This window comes from Drosophila willistoni, assembly GCF_018902025.1.
Source record: "Drosophila willistoni isolate 14030-0811.24 chromosome 2R unlocalized genomic scaffold, UCI_dwil_1.1 Seg167, whole genome shotgun sequence".
NCBI lineage: Eukaryota > Metazoa > Arthropoda > Insecta > Diptera > Drosophilidae > Drosophila > Drosophila willistoni.
Window position 1 is genome coordinate 17,311,771 of NW_025814050.1, and position 21,652 is coordinate 17,333,422.

The window sequence follows — 21,652 nt, forward strand, 5'->3', positions numbered from 1 at the left end:
GGTTGGTCGCATCGATTTTTAAATTAACAAACTCTCACCCATGCAGGCACAGAAAGTTTTTTTAGACGAAAAAACCTTGTTGCAAAACCTAATTAGGCTTGAAGTTGAAAAGAAAACAAGAGAAAAGATGTATATATAAAGATATATTTCTCCTAAAATTTGGTCTAAAAAGAACTTGAAGTTGAGTCAGCGTGTCAAAGTCAACAATGCGTGAAATGCCTTCTTATACTCTTTCCCATTGTGGAGTATGATGACTTTGATAATTGCCTATGATTATTTATTTAAGATTAAGAAGCAACATTTTGCAGCAATATATCGAAAGATAAAACTAAACTTGTTCTCATTGTGTAAAATTGATTGTGAAGCATTTCCTCTTAGCTTTTTTTGAGGGTGTTTAACATTTCGGCCATGAATTTTGAATTAGCCATTGCTACTTCTCGTTAACTATCTTCACTTTCTTGGCAATGCCAAAAACTTTTTACATTTAAATCAAGCTGCAAAATGCTATTCTCTTTCAGTTTATGTTTAGCTGACAGAAATAATAATAGTCCCTACTTTCTTATCGTCCAACACTTGTGTTCTCCCTTCATTTTGCAGTGCCACCCAACATAGACGATGCTCTGACCTCCAGTGACGTCATTGTACGTGAAGGCGATAATGTCACACTGCGATGCAAGGCGAAAGGCAGTCCCGAACCCACAATCAAATGGAAACGAGATGATGGCAATAAAATAGTGATCAACAAAACTCTCGAAGGTATCTATACAAACAAAGCTCTAAATCGTTTTGGCATCTAGATTTCATATATTTTATATCCCTGACAGTCAACGACCTGGAAACCGATTCATTGGAACTGGAACGTATCTCACGACTGCATATGGGTGCCTATCTCTGTATAGCCTCCAATGGTGTGCCACCAAGTGTCTCTAAGCGCATTAAGGTCAGCGTCGATTGTAAGTAAATTAAATTTATACATATCCTTTTGTTGTGCTTGTTAATCCTTTCCTTTGTTTATGCTAGTTTCACCTATGGTCTGGATACCACATCAATTAGTTGGCATACCCATGGGTTTTAATGTCACACTCGAATGCTTCATCGAGGCAAATCCGACATCACTCAACTATTGGACACGTGAAAATGAGCAAATGATAACAGAGTCTGCCAAATATAAGTAAGTTGATTAAATTGGATCAATTATATATAAAAGCTTATGGAATTGTGATTCATACTTAATATACAGCTTTGAGAAAGTCCAGTTAAAATATTTAATAATACTTGATCAATTTAAACTATTTAAATACATAAATACTTAAATAGTTATGATAGATCTCTTCCAAATGGTGTCATCGACTGTTTCTTAGAAATGTTGACATTTTACAGATTTATTTATGGGTATATATTTTCTGAAATTGACAAGATGAGTTTTTATACATTTCCCAAAACAATATTCCTCCCATAATTTGACATCTGTGCTCCCTATTTCTGATAATACCTGAATATGTATGAATATGCCGATGAGTATACTTAACAGATAGAGAATCTCAACTCAAGCTCGAATGCTCGGAGAGAGTCAACAGTTTGCCTTGCGATATGGGTACAGTTAAGACGTGTTTTCTTTTATTCGTAGCGCTTTTGATCGGTATTGAAAGTGAAGCTAAAAGTCAGAACAATTCAAATGATCAATTACTAAATACCATACTCAGTTATGTGAATGAGAGTAATAATGCGTGTGAAGATTTCTATCAATATGCCTGTGGAAAATATAAACACGTTCACAAACTTGATCCATTCAGTGAGATAACCACACGAACCGATTATCAAGTAAATCAAAAATTTCTAATTCTAATGGAGCAACTTAGCCGGCGTCCACAGGAATCTCTGACTATTGTGGAAAAGCAGGTCTGGGGATTCTATCAAACATGTCGCCTAGCTCCGTTGACAACACGATATGCCAAACATTATCTGGAACTGGTGCAGCCGGACAAAAATCTTTCGTGGCCACAATTTGCTGAACAATCTCAAGATTGGCGCAAAGATGATTTCAAATGGATGGAAACTCTGGCCCGTTTGCGTCGCTATGGCTTGTTTAATGTCTTGATTAGAGTGAAAGTATTAGAAGACCAATTGGATGGTACAAAATATATGATCGATATTAATAGGCCAAATTTTGCTGCGAAATCGGAAAGACTGAGGGGTCCTTTGCGCACCTCAATGATGTTAGTGCAATTGGGAGTAAGTACGGAATCCGCACAGCGATTAGCTATAGCTCTGAAGAAATTTGAAATAGCCGTAAGAGATTTAGCTGAGGTCGAAGATGAGCCCAACGATGATTTAACAATTAAAAAATTGGAACGTCTGACTGGCGGCAATTGGCGGCGATATATGGAAATTCTATTAGGTCATACAATTTCATCCAATTACAAAGTTCAAATACAAAATGTGAATTATTTTGTACAACTTATAAATTTGATCAATTTCATGGACTCTGAATTGATCGCCAGCTATCTGATGTTGCGTTTCGTAATGCATATCCAAGATTACACCATGAACAGTAATGATGAGATTAACTGCATTAAGGATTTACGTATTAATATGAACTTTGCAATGAATCTACTCTATCAGGAACATTTCTTTGAGCCCAGGCAGTTCGCGAAATATCAACATGAAGTTCATTTAATTTTCAATCAAATTCGGTCTCAGTTTATGCATCAAGTGAAGCAAAATCGTTTGCGCTTGAAAGTCTCACAACGAACAATGATCACTGAAAAGCTTATTGAAATGAACATCAATATTGGAAATCTGCCCAAGAATCTGGATCACAAGACTTTTGTACAAAATGTCTACAAAGATTTTGTTTTGCCTTTTCCCCATTGGGATTATGCGGCCAGCCATTTGAAATTGCTAGAGATTCGAACACATCAATGGCTTTTGCAACTCAACTCTCCCGCCCCGATGAATCAATTTATGTTCTATGTTGCTGATACAGAGTCGTGTATGAGCTCCACCCCTTACTATATGCTACGCCAGAATCTTGTTATAGTGCCATACGGGATTCTTCAGGAGCCAGTTTTTGGACTGCATAGTCATGACATATTTAAGGTCAGTCTCTTGGGTTTCATGCTAGCCCATGAAGTGATGCACGGCTTTGTAGACGGCGGAATAGTCTATGATGCAAACGGCAGTAGTAGTGACGTGGGTGCTGGAATCCAGGAAAGTTATCGCTTTGAGGCCAGTATGGATTGCATGAATCGTAATGAAACAGATTACTTGGATGAACGCATGGCAGACATAACAGGGATTCGTTTGGCCTATGATACGTATTTTGGACCTGGAAGTACGTATAGCCAGGAGCAACCAAAATTCACAGAGATTTCATTGCGGAAGCTGTTCTTTTTAAATTTTGCACAATTCTTTTGCGGCGATTTGAATTACATTGAATTCGAAGATCATGATTCCGATGATATGCGTTTAAGACAAACATTGATGAATTTTTCACCATTCGCCGAGGTTTATGGCTGTCGTGAGGGTCGAGATGCTATGCATCCGAGGGACAAATGTCGTCTATGGTGATAATACAAGCAGTTTTACAAATTTCTTAGTAAATTTTAATTATTTTCTAAACATTTTCATGTCCATGTTGCTAAGAATGTAAATTAAATAAACCATTGTGATTTTTAATTATAGATTTATTGATCAATATTTATCTACAATTTTAGGGGTTTTCATTTTGGTATTACCACACGCGACACCGTTGTCTGGCCTGCATTTTAGTTTTTCTCTCGCAGCCGAATTCTCGTGAGAACTCCTCGAAATTGGCCAAAGTTTGCAGGACTCTTAATTCATCGACGGCATGCTCGAGATGGGATGTCGTCTGAAGGCTTAAACTTTGCAATTTGCCGCAAAAGAATTGAGCAAAACTAATGAAAAATAATTGACGCTGACTGAATTGAGGAAGTAAAGGATCTCTGGGCTCTGGATCCGGCTTACGATGATGATGAAGGCTATGTGAACCAAAATAGGTCTCATACACCAGACGTAATGCCTCATAGTCGGCCAACTTTTCATTAAGAGATCGTGATCCTGTGGCCAATTGTTGTTGCAGGCAATTCATGCCCTGCATGAAACGTTGATTACTCGATATTTCCTCACTGGGACCCATAATGTTGCCAAGGCTATCGTAATCAATACCAGATGTATCATAACCATGTATCAGTTCATGGGCCAGAGCAAATCCCAGGACAGCGTGTTGTTGCATCGAACTCATATTGCTATGCCAGATGGGTAAATGAAGCATTCCAAAGGGAACCACAACCAAATTTCTTGGCTTTACATAGAACGGGGAAGAGCTGCTGGACTGCCAGGATTCCATAAGATAACTGACATTACCTAAATCTGTGGCCAACATCGAAGATGTTAATAGCTGATGACTTTGCTCTACACGTAAACGTAGTAAGCTCAATTGGTTGGCATAGAAATTGTTGGTGGCAAGTTCAGTACCCTCATAATAACTTTCTATGTAGGGGGTATCATTTAGTTGAGCATAACCCACTTGCAGACGCATCTTTTGTAATTTATCCCTTAAAAGCTCAACTATATTTGATGGCAGAGTTAGACGATTCTCTTTCAATATTCCATCGAAACGTTTCTTTAGTTTCCTAAATAGTTTTTGTATGTTTAACTCTTTGCTTGTGTGATGGAATCTCTGTCCAATTAACCAACTACTTGCCAAGGGCATGGCTCTTCTTAGGCTGCCAATGCATTCGGCTTTTGAGATTTCTTCGGGTCCATGTTGCTTTAGAAAACTCAATAGTTTCAGCATTATATAATTGCAGACAGTCTCTCGTGACTGATTCTGGATCAACTGATGCAAGGCTCTCATATAGGGTATATTCTGTATAATCAATGTCGACTCCTTGTCCAATTCCTCATCTCTACGTAATTCTCTCATATAGCTAAGCCATTCTAATTCGGGCATGTATTCCTCCAAATAGATTAATTGCATTTCTTTGGGTCCCTCATCATCTTCCAGCTCCTGCAATCGCTGTAGCTTTCTTTCAAAGATATCCACTTGACGGGCCAAGAGATTAGCCACCCTCTTCGTCTGTCCTATATCCAAGAGCAGCTCTATCATGGCTCCTTCGCCCATGGGCGAGGTTTCCATCAGATTTGGTTTATCTACATATATGCTATAGCTAACCGAATCATCCCAACGGGGTAGAATCTGTTCCTTAATCAGCACTCCATTTAGGCCATAAAGACGTAATCTTCCCAGTGTTTGGAGCCAATTGAAATTCTCTCTCTTCCAACTCCTACTTAATAGAGGCCAATGCGTTTCGTTTCCTGGTGCCAGCAATTGCAAATATTTCTTTAAATTGTAGGGCTTCAGCCGTTTGCACGAACGATAATAATGACGCAGTTTCTCATAAATAATCTCTGATGATTCATCTTCCATTTCATCCGCTGTGTTGTTGAAATTTCGACGCAATACTACTTCCAATTGACGATTTATACTATGATCGAGCACTTCCAGGGTGTCACTAGGCAATAGTTGGGCATGCTCACGTGGCTGATGTTGCTCCTGATGCTCTTGATCCTGTTGCAGCTGCCAATTGCCACAGGCATATTGATAGAAATTCTCACATGGTCGGGCTTTTGTATCCATATAGCTTTCCAGTTGGGTGGCTAGCAATTGTTGTATTGTTGGCGGTGGGCGGGTTTGACGGCAATTTGTGGGCGTAGTACGCCAGGCTAGCGAACAAAGTAACCAGGTAATCAGACTTAGCTTGAGCATCATGTATCCAACTGTGACAAATTGTAACTGGCCCGAGATCAGAGATCAAGTCTAATCCCAAGCCTAGAGTATCCGAAACTAAGTATCTACGACAAATGTCTCTCAACTAGATACATATGTAGCTGCACCTGTCAGTCTTCATCGCGCAAACTGCACAGTGGTTAAAAGATGATTCAAAAAACTTATGTGAGAATATAAGTAATCCTAAGGTGATCAAAAAAGTCAACTTTTCAGTGTCATTTTGAAGGGAAGCTTTTATATTATATTATTGTCCATCTAGACATCTGAGCTTGCTCAGTATAAAACTCTTGTGAAATACCTCGATTGGGGCTAGTTAGGGTATTTAACAGATAGATTATAGGAATTAGGCAATTATTTTAGTTTAGTGACTTTGACTCAAAGGGGAAATAATAAAGCATCTTCATTTATATATAGTAAATTCATTTTATGCTAATTTTATTAAATGCTAAATGAATTTGTTAGTATTGCCAAATCTATGCCGATTGAATTCTTGTCCTTCTAAAAGTTCAAGCTTAGTTTAATTTGGAAATTTATTACAAATTTTAGGGCATTGGGTAGATTAGAACATTTTATAACTTTTCCTATTGACTGGTGCTTGGGTAAGTAAAATATGGGAGAGGGTTGCATGATTTCAAAAACTAATTATTGTTACTTAAATATTTGCACTTAGCAAACTATGTTTTCAAATATGTTTCAAAGGTTTTTTTTGCGTAATCCTCAACTGATGTTATTCTTAGTAAAGAGAAGGGACATTCCCGGGTCATATTTGTGCCAATGTGCCATTCTATGCCGGGTCGCAATGTAATTAGAATTAATTGGCCATTTCGTGTATATTTGCTTGTGTGCTTATCAGTTTCACCTTGGCCTTGATTTCTGATTGCTATTCATTGAGACAGCTCTTGCTCTCGGTCTCTCTCTCTCTCTCTCTCATGTTGACTTTCCTACTCTCTATTCATCGTGTCTGTATTTGATTCTCAAAATATTCTCACTGACCTACAGTGTGAGGCAATGAACGACTGAAAACAACGCAATTTGCTGTCATTGAACTTGCTTAAATATTGTAAATAATTCCGTTTTGTCTCTCATTTGTTGTTGCATCTTTTCAGAACCGAAACCATTCCTGGTCATCCATCGTATAAGGCAACCATGCGACTGACAATTACCAATGTCCAGGGCACCGATTATGGCAACTATAAATGTGTCGCCAAAAATCCTCGCGGCGACATGGATGGCAATATAAAACTCTATAGTAAGTGTATATGAGACTGGACAAAATGTGTTATTTATACTTTTTAATATTGGCCCTGCAATGCCTAAAAACGAGGAATGGGGCAGAGGAGGACATCAAAATGTATAAATAACAAGAGGCGCCTGTCTAATGTGTAATTTGGGTTTTCCATTGTAGTATCTAGTTGGAAATTCAAAACTCCATATTTTGTGGCTTTAATTATGGCAACGGTTCGTGCAAACTTCATATATGTTTACGTGTGTGTGTGTGTGTATTTGCACTGTGTGTGGCTATTCGGTTTACATTCAGCTCATGTAGACCACTATAGACAATGATGTGATTAGTTTTAACTCTGGCAACGTAACACAATAAACAAATATTTACTCTTATCTTCTAAAATTCAGCAAGTGCATGTACAGAGAGAAAGTATTCCATAGAAAATCAATGTATTTGATCAAAATATGGCCTTAGGTATAAATATATAATTTAAATTTCTTATGGTTAGTAATAATTCTCTCTTTCTGGTTTATTTTATTCAAATAATCTTCATATAAAAGTGATTTCTCGTAATTTCTTAACTAATTATATATTAATTATAATATAATTGTAATATTATATTGGTTGTAACTGTTTACAATATTAAAATTGGCAAATTAAAATTACAATTTATTAAGAATTCATAATTAAAAATGTAATAAGTCTTAAACACATTTTAAATACTTTTTTCCTACCTGGCACACTATGCGTATACTTTATGAAATTTATCCATTGATTGTGGCTTAAATAATACTACTACTACTACTATTTTGTGGCCTTATTCAATCCAATAAAGATATAGTCTCAATTTGTTTGAATCAATCACTTTGCTTATCCATGTGAGTGTATCTCTCTGAGTAAGTCAAATGTCAATGCCACAATTAACGCAGCTTACTTCATACGCAATGCTCCATAACTCCATTTGCCACATCCTTTTTGGCAATTAAAATTGATCCTAGGCCAATAAAATGCCAATAATCTGTCAATTTGCTAAATCACTCCCGTGGCTATTAAAGCAAACGTATCTTGCCAATATGGTCAATACGGGAAACAAAAGTTCATAAAACAATATAAAATATCCGTGCAGCAATAAAAGGCCATGGCCAACAGAAATTGTCAATGCGCGACAAGTTAATTTATATATATATATATATATATATATAGAGAGATATATATGTATGTACATATATAAAAAATGAAACCAAACGACAACAATGGAAATGGGAGAAATGGGTTCGTTGAGCTCGGAAGTGAGTGTCGCTCGACCAATTAAAGGTAACAATGGCCCAGTGAAGCAGCTGATAATAATAGAAGCGTTGCCAATAATGATAGCAGCCAAACACACTCACACTTACACACACACGCGCACAATGAGAACAATGAACCTGTGACAATGTTATTAAGTGGTCAGCCCACAGGGAACTGAATCTGGGGAAATCCTTTTTTGGCTTCCCACTCAAGCGCCAAGGCATGGCAAGGCAAGGCAAGGCCAAACGGCCAAGACCCATAAATTTCCTCTACAAATTGTCGTCAATAATGTTCAAGGAAGACCTACCCGCCCAATCGAGCGGCAAAAAAATTGTATCTTGCTCTTTCTCTCTCTCTGGAGAAAGCTAAGAAATTGAAAACGAAAGGCAAGCCAAAAGCCAAAGGAAGTGAATTTACGAGTTCGAGTTGAAAAAACCTTCCGCAATAAACTGAGCCCTTGAGGCAAACAAAAGAGTAAAGTTCAGATTTTTTTAAAATTTGTAAAAGATTTTGATGGGAATTAAGTCTCTCAGATATAGTCATAAAATAAAGTTCACAAGTCTGTAGTTAAGATAATAAATATCAGTTCATTGGAAGTCATTCATAAATTACCTAGATTGCCTCTTTTGCCTTTTTTTGAAGACCCTTAAGACTTAAGCATTAGCCATAAAATATGTTAACAAAACATTCCAAATATTTTATTATTATTAAAGTGATATTATCCTAAATATCTATTGGAGAGCCTTAAATTGCTCAACATTTTGACGACTTCAAGTTTAAGCTTAGTGAATATCGATTAGGAAAGGAAATTCTAGGTCAGATTGGCATTATTTTGACATGATTAAATCTGGATTCGATATACTAGTGTGAATTGTAAACTGATTTTGTTTCGGCCAAACTATTTATATCAAATGCCTAAAAAAACATAGTGATTCCATTAGTTATCTAATATATACATATATTATTTGAATCCTTTAATTTGCGCCACTCAAATTGCAACTTTTCCACCATTTCACAGTGTCGAGCCCGCCCACAACACAGCCCCCGCCCACAACCACAACATTGCGGCGCACAACGACCTCGGCGACAACAAACACGCCCATTAATGGCATTCTCGGTGCTGATGGCGGGCCAACGAATCCGGTGATTGTGATTGATAAATGTGAGTACTCTTGAATGCATTGTCTATGACGGCCCGTTGGGCGCTATTTCCACATCTAATCCAATTGGAATACTCTTTCCATGGTTTTGTTTTTGCATTTTATGCTTATTTATTGTTGCAGTGGGCATCAAGTATCAATCGAACTTAAATGAGATTGGCAAATCCGAGCAGAAGCTAACGGGCAACAATCCGAAAGGCTATGACTGGTCCAAGGACAAGGCCAGTGGTGGGCGTAACCATTTAGCCCATCAATTGTTGGCACTCTGTTGGCTTCCGATGGTCCTGCTGCAGCCGCATTAGAAAGGAAGAGTTATTCACAAGCAAAAGGAACGAAATTATTAACGTGTATTTTATAAAAGTGCCATTAAAAGTATAAAAATGATAAAAGATGAATGCAACTACTCGAACCGAATGGATAACTAACGGAAAACCATCAGCTAACGAATTTGTACTTAATTAAGCAGATTAACAACAAATGCAAACGCAGTTATTACTATTAATTTCTCTTATATACTCTATGGGTTTTAATTTTCAAAAAAACATTTATTTGATTTGACTCTGCGTAAAAAGTCAAATAACAGCAACTAAACTATGAGCTAACATTATTAAAAACGCTTTGGGGCAAAACAAAAAGCATTCAATTAAGTAAGCAAAAAGTTTTCATCACCAAACACAGCACACAAATACTCTTTCCTTTTTAATGGATCTCTATGGCTAAATGGAAATGGAATAGAATATGGAAATTGTGTTTGGCATTTCAAAAAAAATTCTTTAACGTTTTATAATTAGTTTGTTTGATTTTCAAATACTTTCAAATATTGCAATTTATAACTACAAAATTTTCAAAGTTTAGGGAAATTTTTAAAGTAGTTTTCTAAATATCTTGAAAAGTTTCCATGGTTTTGTGAAATTCTTAATTAATGCTTTAAATATCCTCTTTAATTTTGGTTAAACTCACAAATGTTTAGAAACTCGTTAGGGAAAGAGTATGAAATGCATATAAATATTTAGACAAACTAATAAAAATTAATAAAATGCGAAAGGCAGCCAACTCTCATCCTGGTTAGTTAGTGGAAACATAAATTAATTAAAATAAAAAATTGCATGCCAAACAAAAAAACAAAATACGTTTAAAATGTTGCCAAATTGTTAACACAACCCCGGAATACATACACGTAAATATACACACACACACACAGACACACTCTCATCTCATGTACTGTAAATATGCACACACACTCACACACAACACCCAAACAATTCTAACAGCCACTGCAAATTGTAAATTATGTACTTGTTATAAGAATTGCAAAAAAAAAATAAAACAAATAAAGAAACATGTCGCTTGAATTTCTATAAACATAGACAGCAGGGTGGACCATCTAAATGCAATCAACTTCTAAATCAAACATTTATATAAAAAAAAAATAAAAAAAAAAAAATAAATATAAAACTGTTTAAGTAGGTATTAGTTTTCATTGAGCTGAATATAATCGTGTAATTAATATATTTTACAATATTCGTCTTAATTTCTTACAAATTTACATTTTCAGGACATACATTTTTAACTTAAATGATTTCTTCGTTTTTGTTAGCCTACTTTTAGGATCTACGTAATAAATATAATTCAAAGAAAACCTAACAGATTAATTATTCAATTTATTTATTTATCGATCTGGCAACATCTGAAATTTTTTGAATTGCATTTAGTCCACCCTGCATAGAAACAAGAGAGTTAAAAAAAAACACCCACTATCCGCTAAAAAAAGCATTTATACGATGTCAAAAATTATTACCAACAAGAATAATGCATAACAAAAATGAAAGCTAACCAAATACTCCCACGTTGACAATTAAGTTAGTTGACCATTAATTTCAACCCACATCAACGCATATTTATATAAATACGTAACATACTTATCCCTAAAAGCAAAATGGATAAACTCTAACAAATCCAAACATCCAGATGCCAACTATATATAAATACATACATATACCTAACATATATCATAGGCTTTAGTTTTGTGTTTCTTAATGATAAGAGTGATAATGTACATTAAATGGAAAATGAGTCCCAGCTAAAAATCAAAAATTATGGGACAATTAAAACACAGAAAAATCTATTTCCAATTGCTTCATATGCAAACAAATGAAACAAAAAAAAAAAACAAATACAACAGAAAATGCTAAAACAAAAATATTTATAGAGTTTGTATTTCTTGGACATTGGAACTTATATATATAGAGTCAACTACTAATTTGATTTAGGGAGAGGCCTTTTGAACCATAAATAACTTGTTTTCGTTTCGAAACGTTCCCCATCAAAATGATTATTCTATATATTCTATTCTATATATATGTACCTTAATCGAAAGTTAATTATTAGGGCAGAGTTTAAAACTATGATATATTTTTAGATTATACAATAGGCCAAAAAAATGTGTTATCATGGTTAGAAAGCTCACTACAATTAAAATTTGTTTTGAAATCTTTACTAGTTTTTAGTTCCAGCTATGACTTTTTTAATTGTCCGAATTATATGCCTCAACGGTTGATTGACCCATGACAAAATATACATTTGGTGAACAAATACTTTACTTTTAATTGAAGTTGGTACTCAAAGCTGAATAAATGAATCTATTATATTTTTGCTTAATGGCGATTGCGGTTATGGGTTTTCAAATAGACCAGGTAATCGTCAATTTATCCAAATTCTATGAAAACTTAATTTTTGTACTTAAAGATCAATTCGCTGGTGGAGTTTACAAACCTGAAATGCATTCCAATCGACGAAGAATTCGCAGGATTTGAATACTGTCAGATCAAAGCTATAAATCGTACCTACAAATATATATCCCTCAAAGTAAACTTGTTTAAAAAGCCAGTGGAAAAGATCTCAGTAAGTATATCTTGAAATATATTATAGGAAAATGATCCACTATGGCAATTAATTCACTTTAGGTAAATATATCTGCGTTGAAAAGACTAAATGGGTATAAACCATTTCTATATAATATCACATTCGATGCATGCAAATTTTTGGCTTCCAAAAATAAGAATTTGGTTATTAATTACTTTTATAATTTGATCAGTTCCCACTCCACAATGAACCACACTTGTCCATTTAATGTAAGTGATTTTTATGCAAAGGGTGTTCGATATATATAACATTAATCTTGGAAAATTTAACAAGAGGATCTTATTTTGGAAAAGTTAACAGCAGAGTTTTTAAATTATCAATTCGTTACGGTTTTGCCAATTCCTGAAGGACAATATGCTTTGTTTACTAGCTGGTATGCCTATGGTATCAAGAGAGCCGAAGTTCAATTCTATGCTAAAATATCATAAAGATTTAAACCTCAATGAAATGTATTTAATATCTTAAAAAAGTTCAATCAAAGTTTATCAACCTGCTCTCAAAATCATTGCTTGTTTCGAAGTTACTGTTAGATATACTTATATTTCAGTGGTCGACTTTTTGTTGAGTGGAAATAAAAGCACCTTGTGGTGGTTTCTTTGCTGTTTGCTAATCGTGGAGTGAAGGTAGGAAATTGACTTAGTCAATCATATTTAATTCTGATTTTAAATGCCTAAAAGATATATTATACGATGTATTTGCCTTTGCTATAAGCCAAAACTAAGTTATGACAAAAGGTAAACCACTGTGCGCCCCATGAGACAGGTGCGCTAATGGAAGTGATTTATATATTTATAAACAATTAATGTTTTCTAGTTCCAGTAATGACTTTTTAAATTGTCCGAAATATATGCCTCAAAGGTTGATTGACTTTTAGAAAAATATACATTTGGTGAACAAATATTTTACTTTTAATCGAAGTTTGTATTGAGAGCTGAATAGATGAATCTATTATTTTTTTGCCTTATGGCGATTGCGGTTATGGCCTTTCAAATAGACCAGGTAATTGTTAATATATTAAAAATGTTATGTGAACTTCATTATTATACTTAAAGACCAATTCACTGGTGGAGTTTACAAACCTGAAATGCATTCCAATCGATAAAGAATTCGCAGGATTTGAATACTGTCAAATTAAGGCAATAAATCGGACCTACAAATATATATCCCTCAAAGTAAACTTGTTTAAAAAGCCAGTGACAAAGATTTCAGTAAGTATATCTTGAAATATAGTATAGGAAAATGATCCACTATGGCAATTAATTCATTTTAGGTGAATATATCTGCGTTGAAAAGACTAAATGGCTATAAACCATTTCTATATAATATCACATTCGATGCATGCAAATTTTTGGCTTCCAAAAATAAGAATTCGGTTATTAATTACTTTTATAATTTGATCAGTTCCCACTCCAATATGAACCATACTTGTCCATATAATGTAAGTGATTTTTATGCAAACGGTGATCGAAAAATGTAATATTAACCTTGGAAAATTTAACAGGACGATCTCATTTTGGAAAAGTTAACAACTGAGTTTTTGAATTATCAATTGGTTACGGTCTTGCCAGTTCCTGAAGGACAATATGCTTTATTTACTAGCTGGTATGCCTATGGTATTAAGAGAGCCGAAGTTCAATTCTATGTTAAAATATCATAAAGATTTAAACCTCAATGAAATGTATTTAATATCTCAAAAGAGTTGAAATCAATGCTTGTATCCTTTAGTTGCTCTTAAAATCAATGCTTGTTTCTAAGTTATTGTTAGATATATATTTCAGTGGACAACTTTTTGTTGAGTGGGAATAAAAGCACCTTGTGTTGGTTAATATAGCATTCAAAAGTTTTAGAATAAATCGAATGGATTTTTATGCCTCCAGATATAATATTTCGAATGACACAAGTTTATTTAGTGTGTTCTAATCGTGAACTATAAGCTAAAACTAAATTATGACATAAGAACTTATATTAAAAGCATTAACTCCCTGTTCACCTTATTGTATTTTGATAAAATAACTCTAACGTTACTACAAAAGATTTGGCTCCTTCTTAGATTTTATAATGGCCAAAAAGAACATAAAGAAAATAGTTTCTATCTTTGTTTTTCTTGTATCTCGAACTAAAGTTGAAATAGCCTTCGGAAGTGTTTAAACAAAATATTAAAAGGTTTTGTGGGTCATGTCAATAGGAAATCAATATTTACAACCTTACAATTGGTGCAATTACAATTTAACACTTCACATTGAAGGCTAACAAACAGTTTGTCCAATATAATGCAGATATATGTACATACATGGTATCAATAACAATTCAACATGAAGGCAAAATGACCAAATCAAACTGCAGCAAATGCTCAATGTAATGTCAGAGTAAAGATTTCACATTTTATTTGATTTCGTGTTTGTGCAGCACTTTGGCTACTTGAAATTGCTATTAGACCTGAAGGCAGTTGATTCTCGACAGCAATTGCCATTGCATCTACAACTGAACAACAACTAAAGGATACGTTGTTACTTCCTAAGGATAAACACAAAGAAACGGTCACAGAAAAAAAAGAGAAACCTAAAACGGCCAAGATGAAAACCTCAAGGTAAATATTTTGCCAAGAAACGTGAGAGTATGCATTCTGCATTGTTCATCGCCCACTTGGCATACGGACCAGAGCAAATATCAAGAAAAAATGCTGAAAAGGCATTTTTAGGCTTTTTCAGGAGAGAGGCTAATGGAAATTTGAATAAAGTTCATATCCTAAGATATGCGTGATTGATTTTATTGCATTTACTAATTGAACATTTTACGGCATGACCACGGAAATTATAGTAAACGTTATTTATTACTATAATTTCTGATTATTTATTATTATCGCAGTTCGAAGTTATGTATATGTAAAATAGATAACCTAATGTTTTCTTTCAGATACCATTCATTTATTACGTTGAGAATTGTATTCTTTTAATAATTTTCAAAAATTACAAAATTGTATGACGAAAACAACCTCTTGTTCCATTTTTGTAATCAGCATTCCTATCCATATAAAATTCATGAAAAAAGTCATAAAAATATGCTACATCATTCGGCATCAATTTCATTTTACCTCCTAAAAGTAGATGACAAAAAAATTTCAAAAGTAGGCAGACATTTTTTTAAATTTTCTTTAAAAAGTTTATTACAGATTAAAATATTTGTTTGAACATTAAATGTTGACACTTAAAATTAATATTTAAAAAAAATTTGCATAAGTTTATGTATGTATAGTAGTGAGTAAAGTTAGATTGGAGTTGGTTTGGTCTTTAAACGGCCACAGCACGTCGGTCGAGCAGAGTATCAAGTATCTTTTCCATGTGATCGCTGCAATTGGCGAGACAAACATCCGCATATTCACTCAGGAAGTACATGAAGCTCTCCAGCTGTTCCATGGAGCAAGTGCGAAAACCATTATCCTTGCCAATGTTATCAATGGCACGAATGATGCCTCGCAGTTTGTGAATATATTCGGGTGTATTGCGGCAATGTTCGAGTGAGTCATCGACCAGGTTTGAAGGTTTTGAGTAGCTGCGAATGCGTTCCTCCACATTCTTCAGTTTGGTTTGCTGCTGCTGCAGAGTTTGCAGCATTTGTGGCATGCTCATGGGAGTGGCAATCTTCTTCTCAAACAGATCGTCCAAGGGCACAGCTTCGTAGTCAATGGAGAACATATCGGGGGAAAATGATAGGCGACCACTATTGTTGCTAAAGCTATCCGATTCGAATTCAGTTTGATCCAGATCGCTTGTTTTGATGGCACTTTGGGTGGTATTGTGCTGTGTATTCGGCCAGGCATCTTTGCTGCGACCCTCCAAGCCGTTGCTGTTGCCAGTCTGAAGACCCACCAACATGCTGTAGCTACTTTCGATTGAGAATTTTGGTGTGTTGTAGCAAAATTCGGGAACACTGCTAAACTCAATGTGATCCACACCGAAACGTAGGTCCACAAGATCGTCCAGGTCTTTGGCTAGAAACTGGAAGAGCCTCTCCACTTTTTCGATGGGCATGTGCTTGCCACTGAAGGGCACGGCCAAATCTCCACTGGCGAACCAATAATGAGAGCAACCCTTCACACTGGGCGGTCTTTCTGGTAGAGTGGTCTTGGACTCAGTTGCTGCACCTTGCCTGGTGAATTTGTGTCCATCGATGCCAAAAGCCAAATCTCGTGATTCCCAACTCTTCTGAGTGAAGATTTCATAGAGCAAACGCAGCCGGTCAACTGTATTATGGTAGATTTCCAGTGACACGGTAAAATCTCCAGCGCAAATCCAAAACATTGAATGCTGCTGCTGCTGCTTGGGTACATCCATTTCTTGGGTTGAGTTCATTTCCATTGTGGGGGCATTGGCAAAGAATTCCCTCTCACTGCAGGGTGTATTGGGTGCACTGGATGTATCTCCCAAATCCAAAGGATGATCCTCCTTGATCACTTGCATGGCCAAAGAACTGCGGCGAGCGACACGCTCTTGATTGACTATGGGACTGAAGAGCTGTTGGTGAGCTGGTGACTGTACCCTTGTTCCCTTGACAGGTGTGGAGAATCCAGAGGGCTTCGAGGAACTCAAATTGAGGGAGGTTCGCCTCAGAGGACTATTATCGTTGGAGCAAGTCTCAAATCCTTGATCTATGAAACTATCTCGTTGTCGCTGATCCAATGAATTGCGTGGTGTTTGGGCTGGCGATTGATCACTATCCGCATTAGGTGAGGGCGAAGACATCACAGTCAAAGTGTAAGCTGATTTAATTTTCCTGGGCGAGTTCACATGACGCATCAGAGACTTGTCCAACTCAATGAAACTTTGCTCTGGCATTGAAATATTAATGGGCTTCTTCTTGTTGGCCACTACCAGATTGGATTTGTAATCTGAATCAGAATCGGTAGAGGTAATGGCATTGGCTGTGGCCTCCACAATGGAGTTCTCCTTCTTCCAGGTGAGAGTGCGACGCATTTTCTTCTTACGTGGTGGTCGCTGGGGCTTGGGAAAATCAAATTCAGTTGACTGTTTCTCTTCCTTAGGCATTTCGGGCTGGGACTCATCACTGGTTATCTGTGGAGCAGAAAATCAAATATTAGCATACTATTTAGGTTTAAAACGTGATAGATGAGACTTACCTTGGGTAGAGTAGACAAGCCGGATTCACTTTCCTCAGCCTCAGAATGCTTGCAACTAGAACTGCTAGAGGTTATGCAGCTAGATTGGGTTTGAGCCAGACTTGGTCGTGGTGCCGGAATTGGTGGTGCTTTGCGCTTAGGTTTACGTGGCGTGACCACAACCTCTGTGGCCGTATCAACCTCTTTTTCTTCCACATGAGTTTCCTCTTTATCTTTGCTCTCCATTTCCAATTTCGCAATGGCCTCTTCAAGGAGTCTTTCCACAGCAGAACGCTGAGTGACTTCACTCGTTGTGGAGTTCATGGTGTTTGTGGCCTGCTCCTGTTCTGCCTGCAATGCCTGCTCAGCTTCTTCGCTGGCAATCTCAATAGTCTCCTGGGTATTCGAGACGCTGGTTATGTCAAAGAGTTTACCATTCTCAGAGCTAAGCCAACTGTAGAAAAGCGTTTCGAGTTGTTCGTTCTGAAAAAACATCTGAATATCGGTGCCAGAACGCTCCTGACGAGTGCGGCGAATCTTCTTTGGTGGAGCATAAGCCTCTGTAGGCAGAACACTGCGTATAGAATGGATATTGCGTTTTTGTGAGCTCTCCCGTTGATGGGTTTCGCTACTGCTCCTCTCCAGGCGTCGTCTTGGTCTCGCTTGTGGTGGACGACGTTCCGGACTGGGCTTTAGAATGACAGTCAATGTGCTGACATGAAGGGCAGATGGACTGGACGGAACGGTTTGTTCCTGCTCGTCAGTCTTTGCCGTCTTACTCACTCCAGATGTGTTTGGTCTGGGTGGTGTACATGGTTGCAGCACACACTTGGCCTCCAACTCTTTGGCCAAATCCTTAACACTGGCTTGTTGCTCGGCTATCACCTCACCCCTGGCCATTTGTTTCTTTACCTTAGCCTTCAGATCGGCGGCATGAACATTAAATTTGGGATGCTTGGCCGCCATATCGCCCACAAACTTGTTGAACAGCAGAGCCTTATCCTTGACACTCAGCTCACGGAACACATCTTCGGCCACCAGGCAAGTGCCCGATTCTAAGCGAGATTTGGGCACAGGTTTCGGCTCGGGTGACAGTTCATTCTGCAGGGCCACATATTGAGGCTCCTCTGTGCGTCGCATCACTTGGTTGATCTTGGTATTAAATAATTGGGCAATTTCTCTGACCTTAATGGGTAACTTATGAACTGCCCCACCCTTGGGTGAGCCCTGGGGTTGCTCTACTGTATTTGGTTGCTCGTATTTCTGTTTCAACTCGTTGATCTTCACTTTACCACCGCCCAATTTCACTTTCGGTGGCACTTCCACTTGATTGTTGGCAAATTTGGCTATCGCACTGGCCACTTTACCGGTGCAGCTGAGTCGTCGTGATGCCTCCAGTGTCTTGGTTGGTGTAACAGGTACCTCCTCATCAAAGTATTTCATTAGATTCTCAATGCTCGACAAGTCCAAGTCGGTGATTTGAACTTTGGATGGTGTCACATATGAATTCTGATGCTCCAATGCGGTTAGGAAGCGATCATCATCCAACGAAGAGATCTCGAAGAGCTCCTCTCTGGTCATTTTGGCACGAAGCAGGCCACAAGCATTGCTAACATCTCCCAAAGGATGGGAGCGTCTTCTCTCCTCTATCTCGGCATTCAATTGAAGCAATTCACTTAGATCGGCACTATTCATGGCTGCTGTGTCCACAATTATCTCACCGGATGGCTTACTAATCGGAGTAGAATTGGTTAGAACCATTTTTTCTTTCTTCACAGAGATTTTCTCACTAGTTGTTCACGTTAGACGTTTCAGTTTGTAACTGTGTCATACTCACCCGAAAACCGAGCTTATATACCCAAAAAAAAGGTAATTTAGCCAGGTAAATGGTTCACCTCACTTCGTGTAAATTTCTTTATGATCCACCGCTAATCCCTCAAAAACCGATATATATCTAATCAGGTAGACCAATCCTTATGCAGCTGCAGAATTGGGGCTTTCCTTTTTTCGCGTGCCTTTAATTGCTTTCCCGCTGCCTCTTTCAAATGTTCTGACCTGTGAATTTTGGAGAACAGGTAAGTCAGTTTGCGAAATATTAGTCGTGAAAAAGTAATAAATCTATATGAAAATATTGCAGATGCTCGAACAATATGGAAAGTAGGTAGTTAAGAAGAAAAAAGTTCTAAAAATTCCAAAAATCATATTAAATATATTTTAAAAGGTTTACAGTCTCAGAAAATGTCACCTCATTTCAATAGAAGTTAAACCAAAAACGAAAATCGAAATCTTATTTAGCCGAAAAAGCGACAAATTAACAAAAAGTTGTTTCTCATGTCATTAATTTTGGTTATACATATTTTCGCGAAACTTCCTTCTCTAGAGGATAACCAAAATCAAAACGTTTTTGATTTCCAATTCAAAAGTTTCTTTTCTTATTTTTGCAATCATTAATTTCATTTGTTGTTGTATAATTTGGAAAATTTCTTTATTGTGGCAGATTCCCATAACTCATCATAGAATTTTTAAGCTGATTAAATGATAAATTCATCTCATTGCAGCGAAAACGATGAAATGCAAGTGCAAAAATAAGAAATATGTGGATTTCTAACAAGACCCCAGCGTATACTCTGTGGCACAATAAAAATCACACATATATTGAAAATTGTAGCGACTTGTCGCTATTCAAAGACAGGCAAAGGAAACGGTGCGAGTCATGGCAGACATCGTCAGCATCATCAACACCTGGTTCTGGTTCTTGGCACTCAGGTGAGAAAACTTTTATTATATGCAAATCAGTTTTGGAATTGAATGCCTGATGATGACTTTTGTTGTTTGAAAAGGAAATGCCTCGTTATTTGTATGCCAACTGTGACAGTGTTGCAGCGTAGTCCTTAAATGGACCAATATTCCAATTTGCTAATAGCTCATATGCCATATTTCCATGCCATAGTCCTAGTCAGCTCATCCATCCATCTATCCACCTATTCACCCTTAGTTGAACTTTGTCTAGACAACAAATTTGCCAAACAAAAGCTCAATGGGTGAACAAAAAGTAAAAGGTTTTTTGCACTTTTTTTTTTTTTGTTTTTCCCTTTGTCTGTTTGTTTGCTTCGCTTTCAATAACTTTAATATCGTTTGTATGTCGGAAATTGAATTGAATTACTTTGCAGGAACTTGAGAGTGGAATTCAATCCAAAGAGAACAGAAATATATGTATTGCGAAAAAAATTGGAATGAGTAACAAGTGCAGAGAAATACAAGAGTTTTTCTTGTTCCATTGGCGTTGGCCAAAAATCAACCGCAGACATTTTTAATACACGCCTCAGCGAATGATGCGAAAAACTGCAAGGAGAGGCGACCATGGGGAAAAAGCGGAAAAGTGGCTCAAGGATCTCGCAAGTTTCAATGTAAAACAGAACATTTAATGTAAAATGTTCAAAAATTTATATAAATATTTAGCAAACTTTGAACTGCATTTAATTCCAGCATTGATATTAACTAAAAGCTAAGAACAAAATAATTTAGATAGTTAATTACATAAAAGAAGGAGTCTTGTTTTTGGGTTGAGCACTATCAAAAAAAAATTTTTCCTGTCTAAATCTGCAATTTTTACATTTTATAATATTAAAGTGTCGACTTAGGTTAACTGTGCACAAGTGTTTACCCAAGAGAATTTTAAATTTATACACAAACTAATATTAAAACATCATGTATGTACATACTTTACATTAAATATGTTGACATTTAGAATACAATTAACAATAATCGTTCACAGTTTAATTTTTTTTAAATATTAATAAAACTTTTCATTAAACTCTTTGCATTTTTCTTTCTTTTCGATCACTTACAATGCAAAACTAAATCTATTTTATATGCTGCCTTTTGCAGCTATTCGCTAAGAAGACAGTTGGAAAAAAGCTCAAAATAAAGGCACATCAAAGGAACTAGATCAATTTGGAAATAGTGTTGACATATTTTATTTGGCTTTAAATTGGTTGACCTATTGAGGAGATCTTCTACTACTTTGACTAAAATTTACATATTATTGTGACCAAAGAAAGATTATCAAATGATCGTATTATTTAGGGTAAAATTCTGAAAAATTAAATTTTAGTTACATTTAGTTACCCATT

General features: G+C 36.3%; 5 protein-coding genes across 7 annotated transcripts in view; 3 read left to right on the forward strand and 2 right to left on the reverse strand.

The window, feature by feature from the left end:
* LOC6642480 (neurotrimin) overlaps positions 1-9,873 on the forward strand; it is a 74,015-nt gene extending 64,142 nt beyond the window's left edge. For both annotated transcript variants that reach the window (XM_023175969.2, XM_023175968.2), the window contains 6 exons: positions 598-756; positions 825-953; positions 1,021-1,171; positions 6,919-7,061; positions 9,343-9,486; positions 9,608-9,873. In XM_023175969.2, coding sequence (XP_023031737.2) covers positions 598-756; positions 825-953; positions 1,021-1,171; positions 6,919-7,061; positions 9,343-9,486; positions 9,608-9,786 — 905 coding nt within the window. In that variant the 3' untranslated portion in view covers positions 9,787-9,873. The remainder of the gene's footprint in view (positions 1-597; positions 757-824; positions 954-1,020; positions 1,172-6,918; positions 7,062-9,342; positions 9,487-9,607) is intronic.
* LOC26528914 (neprilysin-4) lies at positions 1,598-3,683 on the forward strand. Its single transcript, XM_015178416.3, has one exon. The coding sequence runs from the start codon at positions 1,846-1,848 to the stop codon at positions 3,568-3,570; it is 1,725 nt and encodes a 574-aa protein (XP_015033902.2). The 5' UTR covers positions 1,598-1,845; the 3' UTR covers positions 3,571-3,683.
* LOC6642481 (neprilysin-1) lies at positions 3,679-5,827 on the reverse strand. Its single transcript, XM_002065230.4, has one exon. It carries the CDS (start codon positions 5,792-5,794, stop codon positions 3,734-3,736), a length of 2,061 nt encoding a protein of 686 aa, XP_002065266.2. The 5' UTR covers positions 5,795-5,827; the 3' UTR covers positions 3,679-3,733.
* A 3,496-nt stretch (positions 9,874-13,369) lies between the features above and the next one.
* On the forward strand, positions 13,370-14,063 carry LOC6642483. Its single transcript, XM_015178402.2, has 4 exons — positions 13,370-13,405; positions 13,459-13,614; positions 13,677-13,844; positions 13,908-14,063. Exons 1-4 carry the CDS (start codon positions 13,370-13,372, stop codon positions 14,061-14,063), a joined length of 516 nt encoding a protein of 171 aa, XP_015033888.2.
* A 1,478-nt stretch (positions 14,064-15,541) lies between these two features.
* Positions 15,542-21,308, reverse strand: LOC6642484. Of its 2 annotated transcripts, XM_023175714.2 has the most exons (4): positions 21,242-21,308; positions 19,357-19,574; positions 17,541-19,251; positions 15,542-17,475 (listed from the first exon to the last, which is right to left on the reverse strand). In XM_023175714.2, exons 3-4 carry the CDS (start codon positions 19,212-19,214, stop codon positions 15,694-15,696), a joined length of 3,456 nt encoding a protein of 1,151 aa, XP_023031482.1. In that variant the 5' UTR covers positions 19,215-19,251; positions 19,357-19,574; positions 21,242-21,308; the 3' UTR covers positions 15,542-15,693. The 2 variants fall into 2 exon arrangements, with proteins under 2 accessions (XP_023031482.1, XP_002065269.1); XM_002065233.3 differs by lacking the exons at positions 19,357-19,574; positions 21,242-21,308 and having other exon boundaries at positions 17,541-19,350.
* Positions 21,309-21,652: the final 344 nt, after the last annotated feature.